Below are 20,020 nucleotides of genomic sequence, written 5' to 3'. Positions count from 1 at the left end.
TTTACTGTTTACCAAAATGCTGGCCAAGGAGTTTCTCAGAAGAAACCAACTGATGCTCATATATCCCTAAAGTAATTTGGTCCCTGAATGTCTTGCATGGCTAGTCAACAGTATAGGACATTGTATACTTTATTTGAGGAAATGCTGTAGAGAGCTTTACCGCGTACAGTTATTTGTGAGTTAACAGATGAATATGGCAAATAATTAAACTTGTGAATTACATCATTAGGCCATGATCTAAGAATCCTGGGGCTGAGAGTTATCCTAAAGATAAATTTGTCTTATTTTAACAGATCAGGGAAGTTTTTAGAAAGAAGTGACTCACCCAGCTAATTTCTGGTATAGATCACGGCAGAGGTAAATGTTGATCTAAGTTAGACACATATTCAGATATGTCAGCCGAAACTTATTGTGCTTGGGCATTCACTGGAGTCTAATAATTCAAACTGAAAGACGTAAAATAAAGGAGAAAATACCAGAGAAAAAGAAACCCTGAATCACTGCCATCATGAGAAGTTACTCAGTGCCATAATCACAGCTAGTTTCTGTTCTCTAGCATAGCGATTGCCAGAAATTCAACTTAGGTGACTGTTGGGCAGTTATGCAAATAGACCAAGCCAAAGTCTGTTCATAAATCTGATATTTGTAACCAAAGACAGAATTAACCAGACACTGGATAAACGTTCCCCTTGGGAAAGATTGGCATCACAGGCACAAAAGAGCTTTCCTATGCATTGGGCCCAGGTTTGGTCCCTTTCAAAGAGTTTCTGATTTAATAGCAGAGTACAGTTGGCTACCAGCAAAGCAATCATGTGGATGTATGCTGCAGTAGCGGTTAGTAAGTGTGTGCTAGAATGTTATTGTTTTGGTAGCTCATCTGTGACTTTGAGCTAGCTGTCATTTTATAACATAAGACTCTAAAATAAAGATGTGCTCACATAATACTAATCTCTTGGCAATCTAAGGAATTTTGATTAAGAACAACAGTGTTCTGTCTGAACATTCTCCATATACAACTGTGATGTTACAATAACTGTAATTTCTTACCTTTTTGAAACCCAAAGTCCTAAGGGTATTGTACAGTATAACAACATTATAAGTAAATGTGCTGCAAGGTACTGGACAGGCCTGTCACAAAATTCTTTGAAATAAAACATGAATGTGCAATTAATTAATAAATGGTTTGAAATATTATAATTGGGCAGCCAACATTAGGGAGGGATAAAAGTATGATTATGACCTTTATGCATAACTTATATTGTTAAGCTAACATCTTAATCTGGCTACTTTACCATGTACTTAATGTATTTCAGTTCACCTGGTCCTGTAGTAATGTGGTGCTCCTCTTGTTTCAGAACGGCCTTGTTACTAGCTCACCAGAAATGTTTAAGTTAAAATCTTGTATCCGACGAAAGACAGACTCAATTGATAAACGATTCTGCTTTGACATTGAAGTAGTTGAAAGGTTTGAATTTTGCTTTTCACTTTTTTTGGTTGGTTTTTTTAATTAATATTTTGATTTATATATGATAGTGGGTTGCATTACAATTCATATTACACATATAGAGCACAAATTTTTTATATCTCTGGTTGTATACAAAGTCTATTCACACAAATTCATGTCCTACTACATGTACTTCAGATACTGATGTTCATCACATTCCACCATCATTTCTAACCCCATGCCCCCTTCCTTCCCCTCCCACCCCTTTGCTCTATCTAGAGTTTGTCTATTCCTCCCATGCTCCCCCTCCCTACCCCACTATGAATTAGACTCCTTGTATCAGAGAAAATATTTGGCATTTGTTTTTTGGGGATTGGCTAACTTCACTTAGCATTATCTTCTCTAACTCCATCCATTTACCTGCAAATGCCATGATTTTATTCTCTTTTATTGCTGAGTAATATTCTATTGTATATATATGCCACATTTTTTTATCCATTCATCTATTGAAGGGCATCTAGGTTGGTTCCACAGTTTAGCTATTGTGAATTGTGCTTCTATAAACATTGATGTGTCTGTGTCCCTATAGTATGCTGTTTTTAAGTCCTTTGGGTATAAACCAAGGAGAGGGATAGCTAGGTCAAATGGTTGTTCCATTCCCAATTTTCCAAAGAATCTCCGTACTACTTTCCATATTGGCTGTACCAATTTGCAGTCCCACCAACAATGTATGAGTGTACCTTTTCCCCCCACATCCTCACCAGCACTTATTGTTGTTTGTATTCTTGAATAGCTGTCATTCTGACTGGAGTGAGATGAAATCTTAGAGTAGTTTTGATTTGCATTTCTCTCATTGCTAGAGATGTTGAACATTTTTTCATATGTTTGTTGGTTGATTGTATATCCTTTTCTGAGAAGTGTCTCTTTAGTTCCTTGGCCCATTTATTGATTGGGTTATTTTTTTTTTTGGTGTTAAGGTTTTTGAGTGTTTATATATCCTAAAGATTAGTGTTCTAGCTGATGTGCTTGTGGTAGATTTTCTCCCATTCTTAGGCGCTCTATTCACCGCACTGATTGTTTCTTTTGCTAAGAAGAAGCTTTTGAGTTTGACTCCATTCCATTTATTGATTCTTGCAAACTTTCATTTTTTTATTCTAGCTTTTCTCTCTCTTCTTTTTACTCTTCAAAATGTAATACCTTTATAGTTAAGTAAGAATTTGAACATTAGCAAATGTATAAAGACATAACAGGAATAAATGTATATATAAAGTGTCTTTTTTTGGCAGGCATGGGATCATTACATTACAGGCCTTTTCTGAAGCTAATAGGAAGCTTTGGCTTGAAGCCATGGATGGGAAGGAACCGGTAAGAATTTGATGCATTCTATAATTTAGGTTTTATTATTTTAACATTTCAAAGTGCACATGAAAATTTTTTTCATGTGTCTATTGGACAACTGAAAATCTTGCACTGTGTTCCTAGTGTTGACTCAGTAACCAGCTCATCACTCCAACCTTCTATCTTGCCTTTCAGAGACCTTCTAGGAATAATTTAAAACCCTAAAATTACTTTAAAAATATTGATAATCATTAATTGGGCTGCACTAATACTATTTTATAAAATTAATAATTAGTGCACACCCAATTGTTGCAAGACCTGTGTTAGGCATTGCGATCAGAGAAAAGAACAGGATTCAGAGTCAGTCCATTTGTAAAGAAGTATAATTTGGTAAAACTGTCTGAACTGGGATATAGCCTCTGCCATGAATATCCTTGTTTTCTGTTATTTGACACTGATGTGATAATTTATTTACAAGTATAGGGAGGCTTATATAAAAAAGAATTGGGTCGTTCATCACTTAATTTTCTTGGTGAACACTGTTGATAGCTCTGTAGAAGGTAAGCACACAGAGTGAACAGGAAGTGCCTTCCTGTCACTTGAGACCCTTCCTGAGATAGCAGAGAACCTGCCCACAATGTGAGTAAAGTGCTCCTGTGGCAGCCGTGATATCACAATAGGTTCTGCAGGCTCAAGGGCCTCCCTCACATGGCGCCAGCCCCGTGATAGGGTGAGCACAGAGGTCATGATTCAGCTTTGGAAAAATCATGTAGTCACTTGAAGGACTCATTTTAGGTCTGCTGAATTTAATAATTATAATAAAAAAATTGAGATTCTGCATCTATTCTTAACTGTTTTCTATCTCAATTTTATTATATTTTACTAAAACGTTACTGATAGGTTCCTTTTTTTTTTTTCTTTTAAAGTGGCTCTTTACCACAAATGGTTAAGGAGCCCTTACCTACAGCAAATTTAGGGGACAGTTTGGGAGCTCAGCAAGTACAAGTTTCCATTGTGCACATTGAGAACCAGGTACTAAGCAGATGGTCTGAGGAAAGAACAGTCAGGTGACAGGTGTGTGAGACACTTCCTGAAGAAGGTGTGTTATGCGTCACAATGGGGAAAAGAATGAGCAGCATAAAGTGGCAAAGCTTAGCCCAGGGCAGGACTGCCAGGATGGAAAGGTGTGGGAAGCCACCCTGGCCTCACCAAGAGGAGTGGGTCCGTTGACAAGGTAGGCAGATGGCGCTGTGGATATAGCCGTTATAGGCCTTGAAGTCAAGGTACCTCCTTTGTGTCTTTGTGTACAAACATCATCTTGCCAATCTTTCTGTGCTGGGTCATTAACTGCAAGTAACTTATTGACATCCTTTGTTTTTTAGATTTACACCCTGCCTGCCATTATTAGCAAGAAAGAAGAAAGTAAGTCTTTTTTTTTTCTCCCTCCAAAACCTTTTATTTGTATGAACAGTTGCTGGCTCTTGACTTAGCTGTGAGATTATATAGAAAGAGCAGAGACCTTCTATATTTGAGTTCAAAAAACATTTTCTCTATTAGTCAGAAATAATTCTACTTTCAAGCTTACCCTTTGAAGTAAGCTGAAAATAAAACCAGAGACACATTTCCTGACACATGGATGAGAAAACAGAAGGAACATTCTCAATTCTAGAGTTGAGTTTTGCTGATGAGGTACCTTCGCCTTATTCCATTCTCCCAATCAGGCCTGAAGGAAAACCTAATTGTTTATGGTAAAGTTGTCAGCTAGCCACCGTGCAGGCTGTAGAAGTAAAGTAAGATTAGGCATCTTTCCCTCTGCCCTGGGATCACTGGTGGTTCTTTTTAACATTGGGTAAAGAGGCTAGGCCATGCCTAAGGTCATAGAAGAGGCTTGTTTGGAGGGATCCCTAATGAGCACAAGGTCACCAGGGGGTGGCAGACAGCATTCTGGACGTCTCTAATTCAAACAGCCACAGGTCTAAAGATTCCCAAACCCAGCACTTATGTGGGCTCAGGGGAGGGCTGAGATACTGCCTTTTTAATGTGTGTTCATGTAAGTCATTCAAATAATGACTTAAATTTTTATCATATATTTTTATCACACAAGTATTATGTGATATTAGGTATTAACTCTGGGGAAATATTCTCCCATACCATTGATCTGATGGTACAGCAATTTTGAAATCTTGAATCAAAGAAGTTCCCTATGATAAAACCACAAACTACACCCCTATTTCAGTTAACACAATTAAGTTTTATTTCTTTGGCTTTTGTTACTTATTTACATGCTCTGTCTTGCCCCTGAAAGAGATTTGAGGCTGTTAATATTCAGTTTTTGTTTTTGTGTTTTCTGTTGTTGGTGGTGCTGATTTGTTTGGGGGGGTTGCTTGCTTGTTTGATTTTTACAGCAGTTAGAGGCTTCTTTATCTTATTTTCCCTGCCTCACTTTTCTAGAAGTACAAGAATTAATACATGAGTATTTTTCACCATTTTTAGGAGATAATATATATGTAGGAAAGCATGTTTTTTCCCAGTATTATTTCTGAATCACTAGGATCAACTCATTCTTTAAAAATAGTTTGTGTGTTGTTCATCATGTCCTGAGCTTCTTTAATCATCTGCCACCTTCTGCCATCTCTTATCCTTGATTAGGGTATTTTCATACGTGCTTTAAAATTTTTTGTTTCACTTCAAAATTATATTCTAGTGATTGTGAAACTCTCAATCCTCTTAAGTCTTAATTAAGCCATGTGAGCTCATTGTAGTATGGCTATCAAGCAGTTCATGGCTTCTTTTCACCGTTCTACTTCCTCTCTACATGTCACCTTATGTTTAAGACTGACTGTCCCTTTTTGGTACTCAACTCTCCCACAAGTGTCATAGACTCCATAATTGGTACTTGAAGCCAATCTCTACCTTGATTCATAGACCAGCTTGAGAAGTGCTTGTTTATAGCCTCAATAATTCAGATGGATTCTGCTTATACTAAAATATTCTTGTTATCCTTTGGAAACTCAGGGATTTTTTTGTGATATGTATTTGTGTTTTTGAACTGCTAAAAATAATAATGATGTTTTATACAATAGACCATGAAACTCAACTACAAATTTGTTTTGAATGCCAATCATTCAAAGTAGTCATGACAGCTATGCTTTCCACGAGAACCCTAAAAACAACAGAGTAAGAACTATCTTGTGTCCTAAAATAGCCACACTATGAATGCATAGAGAGCACATGCCATGGAATGAAGATTGAATCTAGGCTGTGCCGGTAGAGTCATGAGAATCCTTAGAAGCCTAATATGAAAAAGTCTCCGTGCCTTGTGGTTACTCATAATTCATCATTTTCAGAATATAGGTACTAGAGATAAGACTTTATCACTGGGTACCTTTTATGTAAAAACATCAAGTGAAACACCAGAGTACTGGCCAGTTATAGGATATTAAATCCACAAATGTCCTTTGGGCTATATGATAGACTACTGTGTACTTTTCTTAAAATTGTTAGACTTTGGGAATTAATTCATTTTAAGGTAGTAACATGTGTTATCAATATTCAAGAGATGCAGTTCATCTAAGATTAGAACTAGCACTGAGCATGGTGGTGCCCACCTGTAATCCTAGCTACTCTGGAGGCTGAGGCAATAGAATTGCAAGTTTGAGGCCAGCCTGGGCAACTTAGGGAGACTGTCTCAAAATAAAAAATGAAAAGGGCTGGGAATGTAGCTCATTAGTAGGACCCCCCAAAAAAAAAAAAAGATTCAAAATATCCCCAACAGCTTGGTTTGAGATGTTAACTCTTTTTTTTTTTTTTTTTTTTTTGGTGCTGAGATTGAACCCAGGCCCTTATGCATACTATGCAAGCACTCTACCAACTGAGCTATATCCCCAGCCTGTTGGGGATATTTTGTTAAAAGAAAAAAAAAATAGCTCACCAGTCATTCTTCGTAATTATGCTATTTGAACTCATTTTTCAAGGAAACAAAGCATCTTTCTTGACATACTTTTCAAGACCTCCCTCTTGGAACTGGTCTTTATAACGTCAAAGTCACTTAGTATTTTTTCTAGGTTTTCTTTCTTTATCCTTCTTTCCTGGTTCCATGAGCCTTGTACCCACTCAAACATGAGTTTTGTATGATGGTTTTTTAACGAGTACTTTACCCCTAGGTTCTTTCACAAAGTGACTATTTGTGAAAGAAAAAGTACTTAAATCTCCTTCTTTTATAAATAATCAGTTCAATCATAGCCCATTGTGCACCTGCTTTATTCCAGGTATTGTGAATAAGATTAAGGAAGTCCTTTTTACTCTGTGTCTGCTAATAAAAGTCACTATTTAGGCATGTAACAGAAAAGTCACCTAGAGTTCAGTTCTCATATGGAATTGAAGAGATTGGAGCAGAAGGCAATTTTAAAATATCTGAACAACTCTAAATTTTGGCTACCGTTCAGTGACTTTCGTTATGTGTGTCTACGGGCTGTATTCTATATATTCAACATTAAAGAGAAAAATTAAGCTTGTTCTTCTTGTTGTAGGCAGTTGAAATCTCTTGCAGTTTTCTACTGCTGTTTGGTTCACTTCTGAAAGTTCTCAGACATCCTAGGTAACATAGCCCCTCGCCTAATCCTCCCCTAGACCTTTGATCTAACACAGCCTTATTTCCCTCAAAGAGAGTCATGGCTCGGGTGCTCTTCCTGGGCAGACCAAGATGAGAGAACAGTCTGGGCCTGTGTTGTAGAGTGCTACTGTCTATCCTTTAAGAAGAAGGAAGAAGGTCCCGGTGGGCCCTGTGAATACCCATGAATGAACTCATATGACATTCGATGACTATATCCTAATCGGAAATGGCATATTACAAAAGTGATTATAAATTAAATTCAAGTGTTGCTTTGTTTTGTCAGTCCTGAGAATGTACTGTAAGGCCAAGTAGATTACATCTTTAAAAGACTTGCTGGGTTTTGAATGAGTAGGAAATAGAAAATACAAGGACTTTTGCTTTGTTAGCTCTATTCTTTTTTTTTTTTTTTTTTTTTTCCTCATGGCTGTTTGAATTCTGTTGAGATTAATAGCTTTTGTGCTGCAAAACTGCCTTATGGAAACTTTCTTTGAGTTTCAATAAAAGCTTTAGCCCTGAAGAGTTTCCGGAGGGAAAATATGTTTAAACTTAACTTTTGATTGAATAAATTAAGTTCATTAAGTTAGTCTGTCTTTGGCTTCTATCCCTGGAGGCCAAATACCATTCATATTATAGGATTTAAATTCCTAGGAGTTTGGTAGTAGCTGAATTCAAAGAGTCCCTCTGGTCTTCTCTAAAACAGAGAAATACAGGGTTGGGGTCCAGGCTAAACCTAGAAAGGAATTCACAAAAGTATCTTCTGAGAGCTGATAAACTTGAATCCTCATAGAAGATATCAGAGAAGGTACTTAAGCAGGCCTGATACAAACAATTAACTGTCAAACAATCTATAAATAAGCATAATTAGTTACCTGCTCTGCACTAGGCACTGAGCCCTGAACTAGCAATGCATATTTCTGCTGTGTAGGGTGCTACCCTATTTTCTCCATATTGGTAGCAGGAGTGCCTTGTCTTCCACTGAAAGACAATTATGACAATGTTTTTCCCTTTTTAATGGTACAAACTGATTTAGTTATAACTCTTTCCATGAACATCTCATGAACACTGAAGAGTAAACAGTTTATTTTTCTTTCTTAGGCTATAGAAAACGTGTTTAGTTGAATTCTCATTAACTAATATATTAAGTGTAGTAACCCCTTCATGGCTTTGAAAAATTGCTCATTTTCCATTGCAGTTTAATTTGCCCCTTTCTTTCCTAATAAATGACACTCCTTGTGATTACCTCTTCTTTAAATTTTTCAATATATTTATTTATTTGTTCTAATTAATTATACATGACAGCAGAATGCACTTTGAGTCTTAGTGCACAAATGGAGCACAATTTTTCACTTGTTATACACAAAGTAAAGTCACACCATTTGTGCAATCATATATTCACCTAGAGTAATGATGTACATCTCATTCCTGACTCCATAGCCCCGCTCCCGTCTCTCCCCATTGCCCCATCCAAAGTTCCTGCACTCATCCCACCCGCCATCTTCCCCCACCCCCATCCAACCATTACGGACAGTACCCAGCATCCACTTATCAGAGAAAACATTCAGCCTTTGGATTTTGGGGATTGGCTTACTTCACTTGACATGATATTCTCCAACTCCATCCATTTATGTGCAAATGCCATATTTTTTTTCTCTTTTAATGCTGAGTAATATTCCATTGTGCATATATACCACAGTTTCTTTATCCATTCATTTACTGAAGGGCATCTAGGTTGGTTCCACAGTTTAGCTATTGTGAATCTGAACTGCTATAAACATTGATGTGACTATGTGACTACCTTTTACATCAAGTCATCAGGAGACAAACCAAATCATGTTGTCCTCTTCTCAGATTTCACCAGAAAATTCTGGTACTCAAATGGAGGAACTATTGAATAGTCCTTTGCAAAGGATCCACAAACAGGTGCTGCCAGCTCTTCTTCTATAATTTGTTATGTGAATCAACAGCAAAGAAGTCCCAGAAAAAAAATGGATATTTTCCAATTAAGGAAGGCAAAACTAATGGTGTAGGATTGGCTTTATTTACTGCTACAGGGAATTACTTAAGATTTTCTTAGTTAAATTAGAACTGCCTGGGTTAGGCTATGGTAACAGGTGATCCTCAGATCTGAGAGACTTGGAAAGTAAAGGCTCATTTCTTATTCATAGTACCCGTCCACATAGGTCAACAACAGCTGTCTCATAGTTTTCACTCTGCAACTCACATTGATATTGTCACCTCCTTCTCTGTTATTGCAGATCCCGAGCCAGCAAAATAAGAAATGGCAAGCTATCTCTTGGCTCTGAGGGTCTGCTGGGTAGTGACACATCACTTCTATTCTTATTTCATTGGATAGTATATGTTAAATGGCCATGCCTGTCTTTAAGGATGCTGAGAAATAAAATCTTCCTGCAGGAAGAGGCAACAAAGATGAGTGAGCAGTAATCCCATCAGTCCCAGCAAAATGTGCTCATTGTAGATTTATTGAACTATAATGAACACAGAAGTGCATTTCTTAATATCTAGTTTATCTTTAGTGGCCACCAAGGCACAGATGGCCTCACCATTTTATGCTTGAGCTATGTCTGTTGAAGAAACAAATCCTTGCCCTGGCCCCAAATTTAAAAAAAATAATAATAATGTAATATGCTTCTTTGAAAAATAGTGTTCCTGGTTGATATCCCTTAAGCTATAGTGATTTCAGCCATGCCAAATAAAGCATGTCTTTTTTTTTTTAATGCAGGAAGTGTGATTGTTATTTTATTTTTTATTTGTTCTTTTTAGTTATACATGATAGTTGAATCTATTTTGACATAATGAGACAAGTATGGAATATATCCTGTTCTAATTTGTTTTAATTCAGATCCCAGTACCTCTCCTGCTCCCTTCCCCTTCCTGACCCCTTACTCCCTTCCCTCTAATTCTACCATTTACAGAGTTACTGTTTTAAAATTACTTATGGATATCAATGATGGTGAGATTCATTCTAAGTGAAATAAGGCATGTGTTAATCATCAAATGTTACTATGCAGGCATTTAGCCAACACTCCATTAGCACTTACTATATTTGAAGCACTATTCTTGGAGCTTTGCAGATATTAATTTATTTCATCCTTAAACATCCCTAGAAGGAAGAGATAGTTGTTATTCTCATTTTATAGATGAGGAAACTAAGGCACAAAGAGGTTAAAGCCATTCCCAGTAACACAGTTTTTTAGTGAGAGAGTAACTTGGGTCTCTCTCTCTTTAGAAGTAATGGGTTCATTCATCATTTCTCTTCTTTGGCAGTGATGTGTGGACAGGAGCAGAGGGAAGAGGAAACTGGCACCCCCTTGGCTTGCTCCTCTGTTATGTGTTCTTCAGTACTTCATCTGGTTTAGTATTCATCTTACTGTGACTCTTCACATGTTTAGTCACTTCCTTATTTTTTAAAAAATATTTATTTTTTAGTTGTAGTTGGACATAATATCTTTATTTTATTTATTTATTTTTATGTGATGCTAAGGATCCAACCCAGGGTCTTGCACATGCTAGGCAAAGTGCTTTTACTGCTGAGCCATAACCCCAACCCCTCACTTTCTTATTTTACACAGTGAAGGAATCCAAGTTCATAGAGGTTATAGGCACCTCCCATCAACACATCAGGAATAGTGAAGTGAGGACCAACCCTAAGTGGCTTGGCTCTAAACCAAGCTGGGCCCTGTCTCTGCATCATGGGACTATGCTCTTTGAGCCAATCAAATAATGTTCAGAGGCAACAGACAAAAATGCATGGTTATTTTTGCCAACACAGTGTATTTTGTCTTTTTCCACATCTCTGAACTGATGGGTAATGTTGTGTTTACTCATGTAAAAGACGCTAAGTGTAGGATTTACATATTCACCAGGGCAACAGCACCTTTAGAATGATTTTGCAGTCAAACCAACTGACTGTAAAAGTTCTATTCTATTCTACATAGTGAGCCTGTCATATTAGTTTATTAGAATGAGGTATGGCTGCTCAAAAATGTCTTTATACCTTTGAGAAATAGTCTTGTTTTTGCTTATTTTTCTCAAAATGAATATTTTAAAAAGAAATTCTAATTTTTATACATCATGACTCTTTTCATTAATTTTGCCAGTCAATTTTTATTGAAAAATTTTAAAAGTCTCCTCCTCCTCTTAATATATCTCGCATGGCCATTTATTCATGTATTTTGAGTTCACATGGAGCGCCCACTAAGCTCTGTTCTCATAACCTAGGATGCTAGGGACAAAGAAATACACACACCAGTTCCTCTTGATAGCCACGCACATTTTAATTTTAGGTAATTTTATTTCTAGAGTACTATAGTATTTTTTAAAGTGCTAAATAGATTTATTTTAAAATAGGCAATGATTCTAAAGTCTGGTGAATATAAAAGACAATTTGAACCTTTCACCCTCTTATTCTTATCACCAGTTTGCATCCACCTCTGAAATTTTTATCTAGGATAACAGAAATACTCATACCCTCAAATTTCTACTTAAAAAATAGGTCATATCATCCTGTAGATTACTTTTTTCACTTAACAACACATAATAAATATCCTATGTCACTATCTCTTATTTCAGGGACACAGACTTCGCAAACCTTTCTGTTAATCAATTCAACTTCACTGATTTTCTATATATAGGATCTCTTCAAAATTTTTATTTTGTCTTTCTTAATTTTAATCAAATTTTGTCTGATATGCACTTTTTATCAATGATTCAGTGCTGCAAGCTACATGAATATATTTAATCCATTATTTTGGTATTGGTTCATAGTAGTTATATATGACATTAGGATTTATTTTTACATAAATTATAAATGCATGGAGTATTGTTTGCTCCAGTTAAGTCCCCAGTACTTAACCCTTACCCTCCCCCTATTCCTTTTTCTCTACTGATCTTTCTACTTACTTACATTTTTAGAGAGAGAGAGAGAGAATTTTTTGTAATATTTCTTTTTTAGTTTTCGGTGGACACAACATCTTTATTTTATTTTTATGTGGTGCTGAGGATGGAACCCAGCACCCCGTGCATGCCAGGCGAGCACATTACGGCTTGAGCCACATCCCCAGCCCTGCATTTTGTTTTTTACACTTAGTGTCTTCTGGATGTACATAATGATGAGATTCACTGTATTATAATCGTATATATATATATATATATATATATATATATATATATATATATATATATATATATATATATATATATATATATTGGAAAATTAGATCTGATTCATTCCAATGTTTTTCCTGACCTGGTCTCTCTCCCCCCACCCCATCAAACCTCTTCTATTTCCCTGATCTTATTTTTATTTTGATGGAATCCCCCTCAATTTCATCTCTCCCTTCCCCACCTTCCCTAATTTTAGACTAGTTTCCAAGTGTCAGAGAAAACACTCGACCTTGACTTTCTGAGTCTATTTCATTTAGCATTGTAGTCTCCAGATCCATCCATTTACCAGCAAATGACAAAACTTCATTCTTTTTCAAGGATGAATAATACTCTGTTGTTTATGTATACCATACTTACTTTGTCCATTCATCTGTTGAAGGGCACCTATATTCGTTCTAATCTGGCTATTGTGAATTTTGCTGCTTTAAATCTTGATGTGATTGCATCCTTATAGTATGCTGATTTGAGATATCTGGGATATATACCAAGGTGTGGGATAGCTAGATCATATGGTGGTTGTATTCCTAGGTTTTTGAGGAATCTCTATATTGTTTCCAGAGTGGTTGTATAATTTGCAATCCCACTGACAAAATGTATTACTATACCTTTCCCCCCACATCGTCACTTATCATTACTTGTATTCTTGAAAATTGCCATTCTGACTGGAGTGAAGTGAAATCTTGATGTGGTTTTGGTTTGCGTTTCTCTAATTGCTAGAGATGTTGATTATTTTTTCATACATTTGTTGACCATTCATATTTCTTCTTTTGAGAAATGTCTGTTTAGTTCTTTTGTCATTTACTTATTGGATTATTTGGCTATTTAGGCTTTAAAGTTTTTTGAGTTATTTATTCTCCATATTAATACTCTCATCTGAGAAGCAGGTGGCAAAGATCTTCCATTCTGTAAGCTTTTCCTTCACACTCTTAATTGTTTCCTTTGCTGTGCAGAAGCATTTGGTTTGATGGTGTCCCATATTGATTTTTTATTTTATTTCTTGTGCTTTGGGAGTCTTGTTAAGGAAATTGGCTCCTGTGTCCTATGTTGGAGTGTTGGGCCTACATTTTCTTCTAACGTTTGTAGTGTTTCGGGTCTTAATTCTTAGGTCTTTAATCCACTTTGAGTTGACTTTGTGCAGGGTGAGAGATAGAGATCCAGCTTCATTCTTCTACATATGGATGTCTAGTTTTCCCATCACCATTTGTTAAAAAGACTACCTCTTCTCCAACATGTGTTTTTGGTATCTTTGCAGTAACAGATAACAGTATTTATGTGGGTTTGTTTCTGTGTCTTCTTTTCCACTGGTCTTTGTGTCTCTTTTGGTGCCAGTACCATGCTGTTTTTGTTGCTATAGCTCTATAGTATAATTTGAGATCAGGTATTGATGATGATGCTCCAACATCACTCAGTTTGCTCAGTATTGCTTTGGCTATTCTAGGTCTCTTATTTTTCTGTATCAATTTTAGTGCTGCTTTTTCCAATTCTGTGAGGAATCTTTTGACATTTTGATGGGGATTGCATTGCATCTGTTCAATGCTTTTGGTATTATCATTTTTAAATGAAAGCCCATCTTAAATTTTTATTAATTTCAATTATTTTCATTTGTTATTATTAGAGAATATTTTTAAATATTGTAACTATACCATATATGATGAAATTTTTCATTTTAGTGCAATAAGAAGTTTTTAAAAAATTTTCCCCAGGTGTCACTTTGCATTTTTAAGAGCTTTTTCTTTATGTAAGCAATCTAATTTGATTCATGTTCTACCACCTTAAAAAATAAAAATAAAACAGACTTAAAGGAAACATAACTAAAAATGGACATCATTTGCTATCTTAGTAATTTAGGAACCTTTGGGGATATTTTAGTACACTGAGCATGTTTTGAATTATTCTGATTATGAAACAAAATGTAACATGAGTTAAATCCTAGCCGTAGAGCTTACAACAGAGAATTGATGGTTTTTTTGTGACCCAATGAATCATCTTAAAATCCTCATAATGTTGTTTTGAGAATCCCTGGGAAAGAATATATGAAAGGCTTTAACATAATTTTGTACACACCATCGAGATTTATTCTTCCTGCATTCACTTCTGTCACCCAGAAAGACACACAGCAAGGGATAACATTTGTTGTAGGAGTAATGTTTGGGATCAGTATAATGTACTTTCTGTGAGGGATATGTTTTTCTTAGTAAGCAGGTTGATGTGATAACTATGCTTGTGAACCTCCCTATTCCACTTTTACCCCAAAATTAAAAGTCAGACTTAAGCCAAAATATTTGACAAATTGTTGCAACAACTGTGTAGTTCAGATGAGAAGGCACAGTGAACACAGCCAGCTGAAAGGCCATCTGAATCCAACATCAGCACTTACCCGGATTTCCTCTTTCAGTGTACTTAAATGAAGCAGGGTTCAACTTTGTGAGAAAATGCATTCAAGCTGTGGAAGCAAGAGGTGAGTGTGGTCTTAGAGGTACCCCATTACTTTTGTGTACCCCATTCCCACAAGGAAGTTTCTCAGAGGAGAAAATGAAACTGCATTTTTAAACATTAACATGAGATTAATTTTAAGAATGATATACAAGTATAAGTTACATAAATACACAAATAGGTGTACTTTGAATTTCAGTTTACTAAAATTGTACTACTTTTTTGTAATTTTTCCTAATTTAACTTCTTACTAATGGGCTATGTATCATTTATTATTGTAAGCACCTCTTTAATTTTTTCAAGCCTTGGGTAGGTGAGATGTTTGAGGAGCCTGTCTTCACCCCTCTTCTGCCCTATTTTCTTTCCCTTAGTGATTGAAGTCAGTGCTTCCTTTTGGCACCCTTCTTTGTACTGATCTTGACCTTTCTTGAAGCTCACTCCAATTCGTTTCAGTTCCAGAAAAACTGTCTAAAACAAAAATCGTATTGGACTGTGAAGTTCTATAAATTTATGTTCACAGTTTTGGTGTAGCCACTTAGAAGTTTTGAGAGGTTAAGTAGGTTTCTTGAATTCTCTGAAAATGTTTCCTCTCCTTTAAAATGAAGATATATATATATATATACCATAGGACTGGTCAACATGCAGGACTCCTTGACTCTGAAGAAGTGGAAGGTGAGGAATACTGGTCATCTCGTCCCATCACCGATGCTTTTATATATATATATATATATATATATATATATATATATATATATATATATATTCAAATAATGGTGACTAAGCAGGTGTACTTTGCTACTTTGAAGAGCTTCAGAGACTTTCAAATCACTATTCAGTATCAGCTCTGTGAAATACATGTCTGATGGATGTTTCCAGTATTAGTTTTCTAAGGTTAGACTGCAAAATTGAATAAGTAGCTTTCAAATGCTGTATAGGCATGTGTCGGAGTTTTTAACATTCTGTACTTGGGGAGCTGTGTCTCAAGCCATTTTCTTGTGATTTTCCTTTCCATTAGGTATCACCATTTTAGGACTCTACCGAATAGGAGGAGTGAATTCCAAAGTTCAAAAACTCATGAACACCACATTTTGTAAGTTTTGAATGAAACAAAAGCTCTTAATTAATTTTTTGTATTCTTATAGGCAACCCAAACTATAAGTGTCTTTGAAATATAGATGATTGTTTTTCTTTGAGTCTTTTCAAATACTTAAAATTGATGTTTATAGTCATTTTTTTTTCTTGTGAAGGGAGTGGCAGGAGCAGAGAGGGGACAGTACTGGAGATTGAACCCAAAGTCTCACAGCTGCTAAGCACATGTTCTGCCACTGAGCTATACCCCAACTTCTGAACTGTTCTTAGTATTCACCTATAATTATATGAATAGTCAGAATTTCGGGGCATTTTTATAAAGTGGGACTTTTTTTCCCAGGGTTCTTTAGCTTGCAAGAGATACAGTAAGATGCATGGATTCTAGAATCAGATTACCTGACTTGAAATTCCAGCTCAGCCACTTGAAACCTTTGTGACCTTAGGGAACTTGCTTAACTTCTCTTGCCTCCTCATTTATAAACTGGGGATAATAATGCCTCTTAAGAATGAGGAGAATTGAATATGTTAATCTATACAAAGCACTTAAAAACATGCCGGGTGCCTATTAAGCACGCTATCATGTTAATGATTAGTAATAATTTGATTGAGGGGACTCTTATTTACTAGATATTTTTGAGGCGTAGGCTCAGAATGAGCTTCCTTTAGTTATCCTAAAGTTAACTATCAGTGTCCTCAGAATGCCTCTCTCTTGACCTACTTATTCCAGTGTCCACTTTTATGATGGTGCAAGTAATATTTTGAATTGTAGAGGTTAAACATCTTGTTTTGTTCTTTCCAGCTCCAAAGTCCCCTCCTGACATTGACATTGATATTGAGCTGTGGGACAATAAGACCATAACGAGTGGGCTGAAAAACTACCTCAGGTGAGGGGGTTGAACTTCTGGCACTCTGGGTGCTGCTCTCACTCCCCTTTGAGGGCAGCAACCACATGACCTTAAGGGGACTGTTCACCAGCTCCACTACTTGGCGCAAGGCCTTCCCTTAAGGTAAAATTGCACAAGACCGTAACACCTGCAGCCAGCATTCTGGAACTGGCATTTGCCTGTTGCAGTAGTGATACCAGTGAGTTAGATATTTTTGTTTCAGATTGAGTTTGTATGTGGGGTTTTCACAAATTTTTTAAGCAAATCGATATCATTTTTTTTTTTTTTTTACAAAAACTATTACTCACATAACAGATTGGTTTTGTTCCTAAAGTTAGTTCTCATGAAGTGGAAGTTTTCTCTCCCCACCTCCCCTTTTAATACAACTGTGGTAAGAAGCACTAAGAGTCATTCATGTTTTTGAGGTCTGCATTTTAGGGCTGCCTGGAATCCCTCTACTAAGACCTTGCCATACTACCTAATCACTCACTTTTTATATTTTTCTTTATTAATTTTTAGATAACAAAATATAATCAACCATTAAAAATTTCTGGGGTGGGGGCAGCAGTGGAGACAAAAGTCACTGCCATTCTAAACACACTTTGCCTCTCTGTTATAGGTGCCTTGCAGAACCACTGATGACTTACAAGTTGCACAAAGATTTTATTGTTGCTGTTAGTAAGTACACTTGCATCTGATGCATATGATTGATGTAGTTCTATGCTGTATTACTTAGACATATAGATTTAAATCGACTAATCGACTTCTTTTTTTATCCCTAAATCACTGACGTCAAAGAAAGAAAGTGATAGGGAGAGAGGAGGGATGGGAAAAGGAGGGAACTGTGAAATGAAATTGACCAAATTATGCTATGTACATGTATGAGTATGCCACAGTGAATTCTACCATTATGTACATCTATAAAGCACCAATTAAAAAACAATAAATAAATAGAAGGAAGACCAGTGGAGTATAGGAAGATGAATATAGGGAGAGAGGAAGGAAGAGAAAGTGAAAGGTCCAGGGATCGAAATAAAGCAAATTATATTCCATGAATGATTATCTCAAAACGAGGTCCACTGTTACCTATAATTATATTGCACCAATAAAACTATTAAAGTTGTCAAGTGATATGTAATAGCTTATAGTATGGTTTATAAGCCAAAAAGAATTGCAGAATGAACTTAGTATTTTGTCACTTACTAAGATCTCATTGGGATGACAGTCTGGTATAATTAGAAAAGGCCACGAAAAATCCTGATTTCATTTTACTTGAGTGACCAATGGCAACTTCTTGTGAGGGCAACTTTATAGTTAAATAAAAGAAACTGCAAATGTGTACAGACAGTTATGCCACTAAAAACGCTTCTGTGCTATATTCCTAAATCTGGAAAGAAGCGTCTGATATTTTTGGCCAGCCACAGATACTCACACCAACCCATTTCTCTGGCATTATGTGTATTTGTGGTGATCACATACTTTTCACATTTTCTTAGATCTTGACTATGACAATATTATATGAATAGGTAGATTTTAAAAATGAATAGTTAGATTGAAAAATTTGGAGGCGTAGGGGTGGGAAGAGAGTTACAAACTGGTAACCCGAGTAGTAGAATGTGCTCTCCATCCACTGAGACTGAAGTGCAGATTGCCATCTGAGCCCATCACTACATGTAACAGTTCTAAGTTGACATTCTATTGTTAGATTGTATGAGGCATGACTGTATTTAAAAGTATTTTTCATAGTCCAAGAAAGAAATCAGTTGCATTAGTTTTCTGCCACATATTATAATGTCACAGAAGATGTTGTCTACTGATGAAGGTGTCAGATAAAGTTGAGCAACTTGGGTTTTCGGTTAAGCATTCATGACCAACACCATAACCTGTTAAACACCTGCGCTGCTTAGCTTTCTAAAAGCTCTCCATGCTGCATTTCCTCCAAAGGAACCTATATTTTTAAGATAAACTAGACCTGAAAAAATACAGAACCCCAACCTCTCATGTGATTGACAAGTAAATCAGGATCTAGAGGGGCAGGTGACTTGTCCAAGGATGCTAGTAAATTTATGGCAAAACACGGACTTCCAGCTAGTTGTCTATGGTTTTTGTTTGTTTGGGGTTTTTGTTTTATTGTCCTTTCTGACTAACATAGAACCCTTTTATACAAACAGATTTTGTTTCAGAACAAGTAGCATTTGAGCCAGTTGGCTAAAATTTGGCTAAAGTGATTAAACTGAACTGGTTGTGTGGATACAAACTTTTGGTCACAAGTTTTTGTCTACTTGCTTCTGTGGCAATAGTGATCATACTATTCAGTACTATGGTATTTAAAATATATCCCAGGAACTGTTAAGTTGGGAAGTAACATTTTTCTTCTCATTCTTTCTGAAGGGCTCTTCTCTCTGATCTTTGTTGTACCTCTTGTCTCATTCTTATCTCCCTTTCCATTCATATTTTCTTATGGTACATTTGGTCATCTAGCCTTGGAGTGACTCACCTTTATACATGATCTGCCTTTCCATGTACCTTTCCTCACCCGGTATCCAAATAGCTGTACCCAGAATCAACTGGGCCTCTGTTTATATAATAATATCTTAGAAAAGGCACTCTTTTTGCCTTTGAATCTATAAACTTAGGAGAGGAATCTGGGCTTTCTCTGGTTGCCTGGGGTTTGATCTCTAGGAGGTTTCTATGTGGTAGTGTTTCAGGTACCATCGTACACAATTGGTCTGTACTAATTGCTATAATTACATTTGTAAAGGCTGTATTTGCTCTTGGTTGCCAAACCCAAGCAGGTGATGAGTTATAATTGTACAGAAGCATGTAGTTCAGTGACTAAGAGCACATGGGTAGAATCCGTAGAACTGAATTTGTTCAGCTTCTTCCTAACTTCATGACCAGGAACAAGTTACTCTTCCTCTCTAAGCCTTAGAGAGTAATGATAATAGAACTATATGAAGAAGTGCTTGTAAGGCATGAAGGGTGGGAGTATCAATAATGTTAAATTACCAATGTTTATGTACAGACTTGAATGCA

General features: G+C 36.3%; 1 protein-coding gene across 4 annotated transcripts in view; it reads left to right on the top strand.

The window, feature by feature from the left end:
• Nucleotides 1-20,020, top strand: part of Arhgap42 (Rho GTPase activating protein 42) — a 265,823-nt gene that overhangs the window by 219,294 nt on the left and 26,509 nt on the right. For 3 of the 4 annotated variants that reach the window (XM_076846490.2, XM_076846489.2, XM_076846491.2), the window contains exons 10-16: nucleotides 1,356-1,465; nucleotides 2,731-2,809; nucleotides 4,165-4,204; nucleotides 14,974-15,036; nucleotides 16,027-16,101; nucleotides 16,900-16,984; nucleotides 17,604-17,662. In XM_076846490.2, coding sequence (XP_076702605.1) covers nucleotides 1,356-1,465; nucleotides 2,731-2,809; nucleotides 4,165-4,204; nucleotides 14,974-15,036; nucleotides 16,027-16,101; nucleotides 16,900-16,984; nucleotides 17,604-17,662 — 511 coding nt within the window. Of the gene's footprint in view, nucleotides 1-1,355; nucleotides 1,466-2,730; nucleotides 2,810-3,708; nucleotides 3,775-4,164; nucleotides 4,205-14,973; nucleotides 15,037-16,026; nucleotides 16,102-16,899; nucleotides 16,985-17,603; nucleotides 17,663-20,020 lie in introns of those variants that run through there. The other variant, XM_076846493.2, reaches the window with a different exon arrangement.

This window comes from Callospermophilus lateralis, chromosome 2, assembly GCF_048772815.1.
Source record: "Callospermophilus lateralis isolate mCalLat2 chromosome 2, mCalLat2.hap1, whole genome shotgun sequence".
Classification (NCBI taxonomy): Eukaryota; Metazoa; Chordata; class Mammalia; order Rodentia; family Sciuridae; genus Callospermophilus; species Callospermophilus lateralis.
Note: the sequence above shows the minus strand (reverse complement) of the source record. Positions and strands in the feature narration are given on the sequence as shown.